Source organism: Molossus molossus, unplaced genomic scaffold (assembly GCF_014108415.1).
Source record: "Molossus molossus isolate mMolMol1 unplaced genomic scaffold, mMolMol1.p scaffold_m16_p_1, whole genome shotgun sequence".
NCBI classification, from domain to species: domain Eukaryota; kingdom Metazoa; phylum Chordata; class Mammalia; order Chiroptera; family Molossidae; genus Molossus; species Molossus molossus.
Genome location: NW_023425344.1, coordinates 240,863,072 through 240,877,044, shown reverse-complemented (window position 1 = coordinate 240,877,044; position 13,973 = coordinate 240,863,072). Strand labels below are relative to the sequence as shown.

The following is a 13,973-nucleotide window of genomic DNA, read 5'->3' as shown; positions in this document are numbered from 1 at the left end:
TTTCTTAAGCTAGGTCTCTCTAGGGGAAGTGTGTGTGTGTGTGTGTATGTGTGTGTGTGTGTGTGGCCAGCACCGCAGAATTGCTGTCTTCTCTTTCACAGTGGACTCCCAGCTTCTGCATTGTGTGTGGACATGGGGAGGAGGCTTTGGCATGAAGCCTGGACTCCAACTACCAAGATTTTCTCAAAATATCATTTCTGCCAACTTGTTTTGAACTCTTAACCTTTGACTTTTGCCATCCTTGTCTTTCAGTCAAGAATTCCAAAGAGTGAGGCCAGGCCCTCTGAACCGGGTCACGATTCAAACGAAGGTAGTGGAGGGGGAACGAAGGGCCCTGAGGCAGAGCTGCCGAGGCCTGGGTCTTGGTCAACGGCAAGCCCCGACTGCGAGCCAGGCGCCCTGGCGAGGGGCTGAGTCTGCAAAGACTGAGGACCGGGGCTGGGTCCTGTCATGAAGGGGAGACATGCCTCTTGATTTCTTCTGGATATCTGCATGGGGCATCTGTACATGCGGTACACACGCTGCCATGTGCCCAGCAGGTGCGGTGAGGGCGAGAGGGTGGGGGCCAGAGAGCCGGGCCATAGGCTCTAGGATATTAACTTTCACTTTGGGTGAGATCGGAGCCCCTGGGGATTTCTTGGGGGGCTGAACAGAAGTGGGACCACTAATCGATGTTTCCTACTCGCGGTACGGGCCCTCCTCTTCTCCATCCGGCTGCTTTCCGTGGGCCTGGTCCAACCCAGCGCGGCCTCCCCACGCCCTCGGGCGGCCGAGCAGCCCAGAGGAAAGCCTGGGCCTTGCTGGCCACTGGCGCTTGGTGACCAGTGACCTCAAGGGCACTGCCCCTCTTGCATCTGTCTGGAGGCCCACTTTCCAAAATGTCCATTTCAGATGTTCTTTTCTTAGACCTGTCACATCCTGTGAGCGCCACCCTGTCACTCCTCGCCATGACGAGCCTCCTTCCTCATGGAGGAAACGGAAGCAGTTAGGAAACCCGTGCACTTCCCGCCCCCCTCCTGCCCCTCCCGGAGGGCTCGGTCCCTCCCACGGGCAGCAGCCCTTCACCTGTGCTCGGAACCCCCTCTGTGCTCGCAGGACTTCGCTGCTGCAGCCATCGCCTCTCTCTCCCTCCGGGACCACGTCCGGGCCTGTCTCTCTCCTGTCTCTCTCCTGGGCCTCTCCCTTGGGGCCCACAGGCCCAGACGTGCCTGTCAAGACCTTCCTTGACCTCACACGGCTGTCTCACTACCGCCCATCTCTCTGGTCCTCTGCAGCAGAGCCTCTGCAACAAGCCTCATGTCCCCAGCCTGTGCTAGTTGGGCTCGTGTTCCTCGCACATCTCCGAGGTCCTGATGCCAAGGTCCCCCTCTGACCTGGCCTCCGTGTTGCCCAGTCTGATGGTTGTTTGTTCTCTTCTCTTCCTTGATATTCCAGTTGCTTTTGACTCACTTGACCTCTCCCTCTTTCTGGAAACTTCTTAATCTTGGGTTCTGTACAGACACATCCTGCTTTTCCCTTCCTTGGACCTTCCTGCTCACCAACGTGATTTCTGTACTTGGATATCAAAGGTCACTTAGTCAAAACAGAACTGTTGGTTTTATTCCTCTTCACCTCAGTAAATGGCAAAATGAAACCGTTATTCACTCCACTGTGCACCCTAAAATCTAAAATTCATCTTTAATCCCTCTCCTTCCCTCATTCCTGATACATTAGTTTCCTATTGCTACATCACAAATATACTGGTTTAAAACGACGCCGATTTATTTTCGTACAGTTCTGGAGGTCAGAGTTGGAAATGGGTCTCACTGGGCTACAGTCAGGTGTCAGCAGGGCTGTGTTCCTCCTCGAGGCTCTGGGGAGGGCTCCGTCCTGGCCTTTTCCAGCCTCCAGAGCAGGGGTGGCGAGTGCCCGCCCGGGGCCATATCAGGCCCACAAAATCAATGCCAGCTGACATCACACACCTCATCAAAGAAAAGCAGTTCCAGCCATCACATTAGAGGTGAGTTAATTGAACGTTTGAGCAAATAGAGTGGCTAATTTTTAAGCTGATAATTTTGTATGGCCTGCAAATGATGTTATAAATGTCCAAATGGCCCTTGGCAGAAAAAAGGTTCCCGCCCCTGCTCTAGAGGCTGCCCACATTCCATGGCTCATAGCCCCTCCTCCACCTTTAAAACAAGCGGTTCAGCTTCCTCCACGCTGTCTCTCCGACTTCCTGTGTGCTCCACCACAGCTCCTCTCTGACTCTGACCCTCCTACTCCCTCTTCTAAGGACCCAGGGTGCCCACCTAGGTCATCTTCCCATCTCAAGATCCTTAACTTAATTATATCTGCAGAGACCCTTTGGCCATGTAAGGTGCCATACTTGCAGGTTCCAAATGTGTCTAATTGGGACTTAGACATTTTTGGGGGGACCAATTCTGTTTACTGCACCTGCAACCCAATTCGTTAGTACGCCTTGATTATTTTACCTCCAAACTATCCTCACTCAGTCTTTTCCCCCCTTTATACGCTGTCTCTCCCCTCTCACCCAGTGCCTGTCATCTCACCTCTCACCAGATTACTGCAGTAACCTCCTAACCGGTTCTGTTCTTGCCGCCTCCTGGTTCCAACCCCGAGTTCATTCTCCACCCAGCAGACAGGGAGCTTTTCAAAACCTGGTTCAGATCATTTCATCCCCCTTCCAGTTGCACTTAGAATGATGCTACACTCTTTACCGTAGTCCACGAGAATGTAAAGGCTGGCCTTCCCCCTCTCTGACTGCCCCGCCCTGATCCGCTCTCTCTGCGCCAGCCACACCGGCCTTCTCCCTGTTCCCGGAACACCCAGCTGTGTTCCCACCCCAGGGCCCTCCGTGCACTGAGACAATGCTCCTCTCTTAGCCATTTGCATGGCCGACTCAATCTTGCCATCCACGTCTCCTTGGAGATGCTCCTTGATCTGATCTACCCTATCTCAAGTAGCCACCCCATCACTCTGTCACGGTTTAGTTCTCTGCACGTATCTGACCACAGGCTGGCCTTTTCCTGCTTTGTCTCTTCATCTCACCTGTGTAGGAACGTGAGCTCCCTGATTGCAGAGACTTCCTCTCTCGTTCATTGCTTGAAGGCTCTGGAGCTCACAGTGTTGAATGAATGCTGGCTGATGCATGAATGTGCAAAGTGTCATGAGGAACATGATTTGCTCAGGCCAAGAGCGCCATGCAAAGTGTCTCCCAGGTGACCCTGGCGTGCATCTCCAGCGATGCCTGGGATTCTGGCAGGAGAAGGGGGGAGGTGTAGCATGTCCAGGCGGGCACCCTCAGGGCAGGCAGACTGCCACGGCCTGGGAAGGGTGCTGGGGCCTGGCGGGTGTGTGCACAGGGGGCGGATGGCGCAGGGACAGCGGGAGATGGGCTGTCAGTAGTAACTGCAGATTGAAACTCCTCTTGGTCCTCAGATGATGGATGGACTAGGTCCTGTGGACCCCTCGCGGGTGTTCGGAGCATGCTGCCGCACAGCCTTCTTTCCGTCTAAATTACCTGCTTGTTTTGTGTAGGTGATGAATGTACGTGGTAGTAATGATCAAACAGTGTCAAAGGTATACAGTGAAAAGTAACTGCCTTCTTACATTATCTCCGTGTCCCTTCTCTTCCATAGAAATCACCATGCTTAGACTTTCCTGGGGTTCCTTTTAGAAGCATGCTGTATGTCTGCTCATTTATAAGATAGTTTGATGTTGGTTTTGTTTTTTTACATACAATGATATGCTGTACACCCTAGTTGTGTCTCTCTTCCTCTCTCTCTCTTTTTTTTTTTATCCTCACGTGAGCACTTCTCTTCAGTTAGAGGAGGAGGGAGAGAGCCAGGAAGAGAGAGAGAGAAACATTGATGTGACAGAGACACATCGACTGCCACCCACACGACCCCAACCAGGGCCGGGGACAAACTGCAACCGAGGTAAGTGCCCCCAGCAGGAACCGAACCCGGGCCTCTCTGGTCTGCGGGCCGATGCTCTAACCGCTGAGCCAAACCAGCCAGGGTATCTCTTTGAGGTTATTATCTACTGCTATGTAACAAGCGATCACAAAACTTAGTGCCTTAAAACAGCCAGGGCTTGCTTGTGTGTCCATGGCCAGCTCTGGGTTAGCTCAGTGACATTGCTGGCCATGGCTGGGCTTCTCCCCTGGCCTTTCGGCCTCCTAGTCCCGGGCCAGCCCGAGTATGTTCTCATGGTGATCGCAGAGAAGCAAGAAGCAAGCAGAAGCGGGTAAGCCCTTTGCCTAGCGCTGTGTGCGTCAGGTTTGCCACCGTCCTGTCCATCAGAGCAAGTCATGTGGCCACGCCCAGGGTCAGTGCAAGAGGCCACGAAGCATGTAGATGCAGGGAGGCCTGAAGGCCTGGGGCCATTAGTGCAATCCGGCCACCATGGACTTGTTTAGATCTGTTTCTGTTGTTTAATGGATACACTATGTCCCATTGCATGGGCTGCACCTTAGTCCATTTAACAGGTCCCCTGTTGTTTCTGTGCCATGCTATTAGCTGCAGGGCTGCAAGTAGCATCCCCATGTGTCCATCTGTGTGCTCAGGAGTGCATGCATCTGTAGGCTAAGTTGCTGAAACTAGAATTTCTGGGTCAGATAGTATAGGGCATTAATAGTTTTATATGTCACTAAATTGCCCTCTATAGATAACCATGCTAATTTATTCTCCTACCAGCACCATCCAACAGTGTCTGTTTTGTGTCAACACTCTTTGCTGGGCAGGGGGATGACCAGTACTACAAACTTTAAGTTACCTGTGACTTACAAGAAACCAAATAAAAGAGGGGATGAAACTCACTGAGGTCACACTGAGACTAAGAAATGGAGAACCTGGCTGTCTTTGCTGGGTAACAAAGGGGACACTGGAGAACCAGTTCCTACTTGAATAGGGGTTTGTTTCTTCCTCTTGGATCGGAGCCCCAGCAGGATGGTTTGAATAGACCTAATGCTTCTCTATTGACATATAAACCGAGGCGTGGGGATTTTTTGGTATTGATATCAAGTACTCCCTGGAATAGAATAGAAACCCTAAGTTTTTCTCCATCATCTGATCACATCTCTGGTGTCAACTGCTTATCCACATGGGAGAGGACTATGAGAAAGGGGCGTCACCTCAAGTGGCAAAGGCCACAACCTTTCCTTCCCTGGGGGGACCTGGGAGGCTAGTCCGCCTGGGTATTAAATTGTGCCAGTCCCCAGGCTTATGGAATTGGGGATTGTCTGGAGATGAACCAGGGGACCAGAGGCCCTCCTGGGGGCTGAGTGCTCTTCTTGGGAGTGGTCTCTATTCAGGTTCAGCCTTTATCTCGCTGTGAGTCACTGGAGAGCTGATTTCTGCAGCCCCTCTTAACACCCCCCCCCCCAATGTTTGTGGGATAGGTGAAATCAGCTCTGGGCACCCCTGAGCCCCTCCTTTCTCCAGTCCCTGGGAATCCTAGCTGGTAGAGCAGGAAAGGGACTTGGAAACTGCCTGTCTGGCCCCACAGCAGAAGGGTTGAGCCACTTGGCCAGGATCACGCAGCTGTTGGGAGGGAAACTGGGCTCCTCTCGCGGGTGTGTGCCCGGCAGGCGGAGGAGACGGCGCAGGGAGACTGCCTGGGTTCAGATCCCAGCTCCAGGACAGACCGGCTCTGTGGCCTGGGCATGTCGTACCTCTCATGCCTGGTTCCCTGCCTGTGAGATGGATGATAGAATCAACATCCTGCTGAGTTAGGATGATGGAAACTGCTGAGCACGCTGCGTGTGTAAGCTCAGCATGGCCTGGCTTGCCGTGAGGCTAGCACAGCCTCTCTGTCCTCCAGACTGCAGGCCTCTTGAGCACAGAGGTTGTGTCTGATAGGGCTTTCTGGCCCCACTAGACCATTCTGGGAAATAGCAATTCCTAATGAATGAAAATAACAACAGTAACTGACCTTTATTTAGCACCTGGTTTGTACTATATGCATTACAGATACTATCTCTAATCTTCAGGTAGCCAGGTGGGGAAACTAAGGCTCAGAGAGTTTAAGTAACTTGCCCAGTGCCACACAGCTAGTAAGCAAAGGAGCTGGGATTCCAGCCTGGGGCTGCCTGAGACCAGAGCTCTTTCCTCCACATTGTGCTGCTGGGCTTCTCCATCCGGGAAGGTATATCCCGGCCCTGCTTTGCAGCCTGCCGCTCTGCCTGCGGCTACAGCATGCCCCGCTGTGCCCCCTGTTCCCCGAGAGTGTGAGCAAGAGGAGGGGGAGGAGAGACAGAGATCGAAGTCTTTCGTGAGGCAGAATTCTGCTGTGAGTGTCCTCGATGCCCTGTCGCCGGACTCACAGCGGTCCTCGGGCTGACCTTGCTTGTTACCCAGGGATCCCTTTCCTCTGTTGCCCAGTGTCCAGTGGCTTGAAAATTGTTTTTCTTTTGAAATATATTCTGTCATATTTTTGTGGTTGTTTCCAATGGGAGGTTAAATTTGGTCTTTCTTGGCTGGAAGTGAAAGTCTATTTTTAACATTTTAATCCTCTTTTATATTTAACTCTTTAATCCACCTGAAATTAGTTTCCTCGTGTGCCCTGAGATGTCTTTTCTCCCTGTCTCACTGCCCTGGCATGCGGCTGGGCACCCTGCTGGGCAGTAGCAGCTGGCTAGGTGGCGTCCTTTTCTTTTGCTGCTTGTGGGTTCAGCACGGGAACCCCTGAGTCCCTGGCAGGTGCAGCCAGCGCCCCGGAGCGTCGGTCCGGCCACCGGGCCGCCCTCCCTGTGGGACTGCTCCAGCGCCCGTTCCTCGGCTTGTTTAAGGCCTCTACCCTCCTGGTTGGGAGAGTGAGGGAAGGGGAACAAAGAAAACACAACTTGCTTGCAAGATTAATGGAGCCTGGAAATTAAAAACCTTCAAAAAGGATTGCATAGCCACTATGCTGAATTTCAAATTACAGAGTGAGCTCTTCCCTCAGAGTCGGCAGCTCCTTCCGGAACCAAGGAGCTGGCCCTCGCCTGCCTGGCAGGAGACTCCCCTGACCATTCCCTCTTCCTTCCCCTGTCCTTCATGGTTCGGCTCGAACAAACTGCTTAGGAGTTTCCCAAATAACTAGGCTGTGCCATGGCTTTGCATATTCTGTTCCTTCTGCCTGGAATGCCTTTCCCCACATTCTCCACCTTGAAACATGCACCTGTCACATTCTGGGACAAGGCCGTGACTCCTTCTCCTGCACCCATCCAGGACCATACTCAACTTCATTAGAGCTCGCATCGTGTTCAGTGGTCCTGAAGAGCTGGGTCCCCGTGAGGAAAGGGAGTGTGTCTCCTAATTGTCGGGAAAGCCTCTCTCTCAGCTGAACCTTCCCCAGGGCCCTCCTGGTAGTTCTGACGGAGCTGGGCTCTCTGCACACATTGGCTGCAAGTCTCTGGTGCAGTCCCCCAGGGTGAGGAGAGTAATTAACTAAAAGGATGTAAGTCCCACATAGCACAGAGGTAGTGGTTTTTACACTCCTCTTTAACTAGGCCGCCCTTCTTTGAGATAAACATGTCTGCAAGCCTAGACTGTAAAACCAATGAAATAGGAGAGGTGCAGACTCGGGTTCTACCAAAGCCCTCACATGGGTCGTGCGGAATCCGGTTAGTGAACGTGAGGTGGGTGTCAGTCAGGTGCGCTCAGATCGCGGTTCTCAATGTAAAGTTAGGACATCCTACCAGCTCCCATCCACGTGGAGGCCACAGAACACAGCAGGGCAGGGAGATTTCACTGCATCGCTCTTGGGAAAGACATAGTGTTGGACTTTGTGTGTGTGTTTTGTAGAGATCATACTGAATGAATCACAACTTTATATTTTTCTGCTGAACTAGAGCTCTCTCCAGTTAATATGTGTCCATCTTTCTAGATTCAGTAATTATGTAACAAAGGTCAGACTAATAGTGACTTGAGCAAGAACAGAGTGGAAGTTAATGTTCCTCTCTCATGTGATCATTGATGGTAAGCAGCAGTGCGGGCTTGGTGGCAGCTCCCCGGTGTCAGAGACCAAGGCTCCTTATGTCGTGCTGCTCTGCCATCCTCCGTAGATGGCTTCCATCTCGTGGTCAAGGATGGATGCACCATTGTCCATTAGCACAGCCACATTCCAGCTACACCGGGGTGAGGGGGACCTGGAGGGCAAGCTCATTCCCCCCTGGGTACGGCCCAGAAGATGCATTTAATACTCCTGCTCACATCCCATCGGTCATAACTTAGTCACATGCAGCATCTAGCTCCCAGGGAGCCTGGGAAGTATGGTCTTTACCCCAGGCAGCTATGTACGCTGATAAAACCTGGGGCTTCTAATACTAAAGGAAGGAGGGGAGAATGAATATTCAAGAGCAACGGGCAGATTCTGGCATAGGCCAGGCCAGGCCAAATGCTGGACGATGCGGCCCAAATGCCTCGGCCTGTCATCGACTTAATTCGCCATTTACTGGGCACCAAGTCTGTGGCCATGGGACTCAGAGATAACACACCGGCTCTTCTGCAAACTTCTCCATACAGTCTAGAATGGGCAGACAGATAAGAAAAGCCTGGTTTGGGGTGACTGAGTTCCTGGGACAGCTGGGGGAGGCTTGGGGTGGGGTGTGTGGCAGAAGATCAGTGCTGGAAACTAGTGGATATTTAGCAAGTAGTGGCGAGTGGTATTCTCCGTGTTCCCAAGCACTCCGGACGGTTGAGGAGTGAACTGGGCTGGCGCATGCGGAGAACTTGGCCAGGACTCGTTTTCCACACCGAGGCATTTGGACCATATTCTGTAGGGATGGGGCCGAGTAGGGAGATGGGGGCGGGGATCCATTAAGTCTCCACCTGCTCCCAGCTCAAGTCTCCATTCTTGTCTTCACACTCAGCTGCACCCTGTTCTCTGCCGCGGGTTCCATGTACCTTCCTCACCTGTGCGCCTTTCTCAGGCACTGTGTGTCCTCATTGTCTGCCAGTCCAGAGCCTACTCATCCTTTAAGGCCCAGATGAGAGGTGTGGTTATTCCAGGCCACAATGTTTCACCCCAGAACTCATTAGCTCTACTCCACATTCTTGTTGTGGCTGTGGTACTGTTCTCATCATATAAACGGGGGCATTGATGCATTAAGAGGGTAAGTACATGCCCCCATCTCACAGCTAGAGAGAGGTCGTGGGCAGCAGAGACCCTGATCTATTGTCCTTTCTGCTTGCTGGCCTGGGGATTCTGCTCGGGGCAGCGGTGTTCAGATTCAGGGTCACGGGAGTCTGCAGCAGGGTGGTGAGCGGAGGGACAGGGAATAATGTGGGATAATGGGGAATAATGTGGGAAAATGAGGACTAATGGGGAGAGAGGAATCCTTAGCTCAGGCGTACAGAGGGGCTTCCTTAGAACTGCCCCCAAATGCTGAGGCTATATCAGAGTGCCCACGCCACAAAGTGCCACACTAGAATTTAAATCTAGGACTCTGAACCCACTGGATTTTGTTTCATTTTTTGGAAGTTTACACTACACAGGAAAGAAATTCAGTGTATACTGATAGTCTCACTAGCCAGAAGTTAACAACTGTTAAGGTTCCAGTTTTCAAGGAAGAGGCACAGACTTTTCTAACAGTAACATAGAATGGTTCTCTTTAATAAAAATGATTCAAACTGCCCTGGCCAGTTTGGCTCAGCGTTGGTTAGAACGTTGGCCCATGGACCAGAGAGTCCCGGGTTTGGTCCCCACTAAGGGCACGTACCTCGGATGCAGTGTGTCCCCAGCCCCGGTTGGAGTCGTGTGGATGGCAGCCACTCGATATGTCTCTCACATCGATGTTTCTCTCTCTCGCTCTCTCTCTTCCTTCCTCTCTATCTGAAGAGAAATGCAAAAGGTCCTCAAGTGAGGATAAAAATAATAATAATAATAATAATAATTCAAACCACAAAGATGAGAATTTAAAAATTATTCCAAATCCTATCATTCAGAAATTCCTATCTTTTTTGTGTGTTAATCCTCACCTGAGAATATTTTTTCCGTTGATTTATAGATAGAGTAGAAGGGAGGAAGGGAGAGAGAGAGAAACATGGATGTGAGAGAGACACGTTGATTGGCCGCCTCCCGCATGGCCCTGATCAGGGCCAGGGATTGAACCTGCAACCCAGGTGCATGTCCTTGACTGGGACTCGAACCTGCGACTCTTTGGTCTGTGGGACTGACGCTCTAACCACTGAGCAAACAAGCCAGGGAAGAATTTTCTATTTTTTACTCTAGTGGCAGTCATTCTAGGTATCTTTCCAGGGACAGATATAAAGATAAATCAACATACTTTCATCAGCATGGGTCATGCTCCTGTCTAACACAACAGCCACCAGCCATGTGTAGCTAGCTCTTGACCACTTGAAATGTGACAGGTTTGGATTGAGATGTGCTGAGTGTACAGTACACACTGGCTTTGGAAACTCTTAAGATGAAAAAAGAATATAAATATCTCAATAATTTAAAAATATTACTTGTTAAACTGATAATATTTTGGTTATATTGAGTTAAATAAAATATATTATTAAAGTTAATTTCAACTGTTTATTTTTGAATAAAGCTACTAAAATTTAAAAAATAGCATATGTGCCTTAAATGTACTTCTATTGGACAGTAGTACTCTATTTTTAAAAAATAAGGTGTTAATAAGTATTCATGGGAAAAAAAAGAGAATCTGAAGGAATTGTTTAGGTCCAAATAAACGTTTTACCATGTGACATTATTTCTTAAAAGTGTTCAATAAAGTTTTAAAAATATTGGTGTCATGTAGTGTTTAAAGAAACACACACACATATTTCAGTGTTTTGAAAGATGAGGACATTGTCCTCTGAAGAGCCTCCCAATTTTTGATATAGTATTGTTTTTGCATTGTATTGGTTTATTATAGTCAGATTCTATTTGTAACAGTAATTCTTATGAGCATTTGGTATTGTGCATGTCGATGCCCGGACACGCACCAGCAGGCCTTGGCCTAAATGTCCTTCACCACTGAGCCCTCGATTCCTTTATTAGCTGGATTTCCACTCTTCTGGGAGGATGCTGCTTAGTGCCTCGTACCTGCCTGGTGTTGCGCTGGGTCCATCCCCTGGGTTACACTTGTGTCCTGTGGAGACACTGCTGTGGGTCCTGCCTGATGTCCTCAGCGATTTGCTTTTTCTTGTTGGACCACTACAGAATTTCAGCAACTTAACTCTGCTCGTTCTGGTGTTGCTTAGCTTCTCCCAGGACCTCAGGTGTCGTCTCTACCGCATACTTTTTGGCTTCCCAATACACAGACAGAGGCCCTGCTGAGAACCGTAGACTCGGCAGCTTTGGGTCACTGAGCAGAAGACTTGGAAAGGATCTCGGTCCAGCACCCGGCCTTTGGTGGACCTGCCCCCACCCCGAGTCTCAGTTAGTTTTAGGGTGCACAAATAATAGACATACCTATTGTTTTTCTACGACCAGAATGTTCAAGATAAAGCTAAAGTCCATTTTGGCCACTAACCCGAGCTGAGGTTGTTTTTCCTGCACCACAGTGGTAACCACGACCTTTTAAGGTTGCTCTTATGTTTCAATGGAATTATGTTCTGTCCCATTACAGGAGAAACAGACTATGCTCAGGCTGCTGCAGGAATTGTTTGGGTCTGTTCAGAACAGTTTGGGTGTGTGGATCCCAAAGAGCCGCTGCTAGAATGAGCTTTTTATTCTAATTAACAAGCTGACACAGACGATAACGAAGTTATAGCTATAAGTATTGCACTCTTAGGAATAAAGTCTTCGTACAAATGTTCCCCGATATCAGTGTCTGTATAATTTTGATTTTGAGACAAAAACAGATAGCCTGCATTCAGGTCATTTTGACACAAGCTCGTTTTAAGAATCTGACTGTACAAGAAACATTCTACCAGCTCGTAGAAGCCATAGAACACGGAAGGGCAGGGAGAGTTCACTGCGTTACTCTCGGAAAAGGCAGTGTTGGGTTCTGTGTGTGTTTTGTAAAGATCATCCTGAATAAACCACAAGACAACGTTGTGTTTTTCTACTGAACTAGAGCTATCTCCATGTGAATCCATCTTTCTAGATTCAATTACGTGACAAAGGATGACAGTGCCTGAGCCACCGCCTGTTTGAGTGCATACTACTGGGACTAGTCATTAGTTCTTTACTAATGACTAGGCTGCACTGTCAGATGGTGCCTACTTAGACCCCGTCCGAAGCTGTGAAGTTCCAGACAGCCTTTGCTGGGGCGTGGGGCAGGGTGGTGGTGGTCCTGAGGTCCGGGGGAGGGTTCCCAGGACACAGGCCATTCCTTGCTGAGCATCTCACTTTGTCCTTTGTAGATGACATGGCAGAACTTCTCCTCGGGGAGTCGAAGCTGGAGCAGTACCTGAAGGAACACCCCCTGCGGCAGGGGGCCAGTCCCCGAGGCCCCAGGCCCCAGCTGACTGAGGTCCGCAAGCATCTGACCGCCGCCCTGGACCGTGGGAACCTCAAGGTACTGTGGGCCTCTGGGATGAGGGGGCCACTGGGAGATGCTGGCATGTTTGGGAGCTGTGTGTTTGGGAACGATGCCTGTGGACACCTGGGTGGTGTTTGGAGCACATCTCACTGCAGTGGTTTGTCTTCTTGGAGCCAGGCCAGCTCCTTGTGTGATCCATGTGGCGACCTGAGGCTGGCTGGCTGGCCGGCCACCTTGTAGGGGCTTCAGGCTCAAAAGAGTCTCTCTGATGAGAGCCTTCAGTGACATATTATTTTGAAAAATGTCACTAACTTTCCCCAGGTGCTTGGAATAAGCTGTCATATGTAACCCAGAGCTCAACCTGACACCCTGTTCCACTATAGGAAACAAAGAGGTTGATCAGTTGGCCACTTATTACACAATTTCCTGCCTAAAATATGTCGTCCATGAATGTCCCATGAGTGGCCCAGAGCTGTGTGGGGTTCCTACTGGTGATGGCAGACCCTGTACCTTGGTGTGGGAGGGAACCAGGACGGGAACTTCCCTCTGCCTGAGCCACGACCTTCATCCCCAGGGCACAGGAAACCTTGTGCACCGCCCTTCTATTCAGCGGCCTGTTTTCTGTTCTCCTTTTGTGCTGGCTTTCCGTCTCCCTGTCTAGCCTTTCCTTTCTTGCTTCTTCGGATCCCCTTTCATCCCACCTTCCCTGGCCCTGCCCCTGGCCCACCATCCTCCCCAGCATTGCCTGTTATGTCTGCTCCCTTTCAAGGAATGCCTGGAAGCGACCGCCTTGGCTGAAACAGCTGCTTCGCCATGCTCTGGCTGGTTACCTGTGTGCGGTCTACCCTTCACAGCTATAGATTACAGAATACATGCTTCTGAAAGCTGGAAAACCTAACCTTGTATAGCTTAGCTCCCAAGGAGAAGGCCTGGGAGATGGTGATAAATCTGTTTCCTTATATAGATGGCTGGGTGGCTTCTTCTTTCTCTGCTATGAGTGGGGGTGGGGCAAGCCAGGAGTCTGAGGCGGGTGGGTGTGGCCTAGGGAAGCTGACCTCTCCCGCCTGGACTGGAAGGAGAGCCATCAGAGGACGGCTGGAGCTTGCAGCCTCTGGGGAGAGGACCCAGGCTCAGTAACCGTAACAAGAGAGAATGACTCAGCAAGAAGTTTGCCCCTGGAAAGCCAGCAAGCCAGCCCTGACTTTTGCACCCCTGGAAAAAAAGCCAGCCCTGATTTTTAGACCAGTTTCGGGCTGTTCAGATTACACTCCCAGCGCAGTGGGCAGGACCCCCGAGGATGCCCGTGGAAGCTTCCTTTTTGTGAGACAGGTGGCTATATGTTTGTTCATAAAGCATTCCTTCCATTTTTGCTCCAGGTCAGCCCCACTGCCTGAGGGGAGCCTCGAGTTTTTTGTTTTGTTTTCAACAGTTTTATTGAATTATAATCCTCATGCCATAAAATCTACCCATTTAAAGTGTACAATTCAGTGGTCTTTAGAATGTTCAGAGTTGTGCAACCTTTACCTGAACGTTGGAACATTTTCCTCACCCC

At 50.5% G+C, this 13,973-nt stretch overlaps 1 protein-coding gene across 8 annotated transcripts in view; it reads left to right on the top strand.

Annotated features, from left to right (window-relative positions):
- The window catches only part of TTC7B (tetratricopeptide repeat domain 7B), a 236,332-nt gene that overhangs the window by 12,013 nt on the left and 210,346 nt on the right, over nt 1–13,973 (top strand). For 6 of the 8 annotated variants that reach the window (XM_036264184.1, XM_036264171.1, XM_036264177.1 and 3 more), the window contains exon 2: nt 12,303–12,457. In XM_036264184.1, the coding sequence (XP_036120077.1) occupies nt 12,303–12,457 (155 nt within the window). Of the gene's footprint in view, nt 1–288; nt 311–12,302; nt 12,458–13,973 lie in introns of those variants that run through there. The other 2 variants (XM_036264191.1, XM_036264226.1) reach the window with 2 other exon arrangements.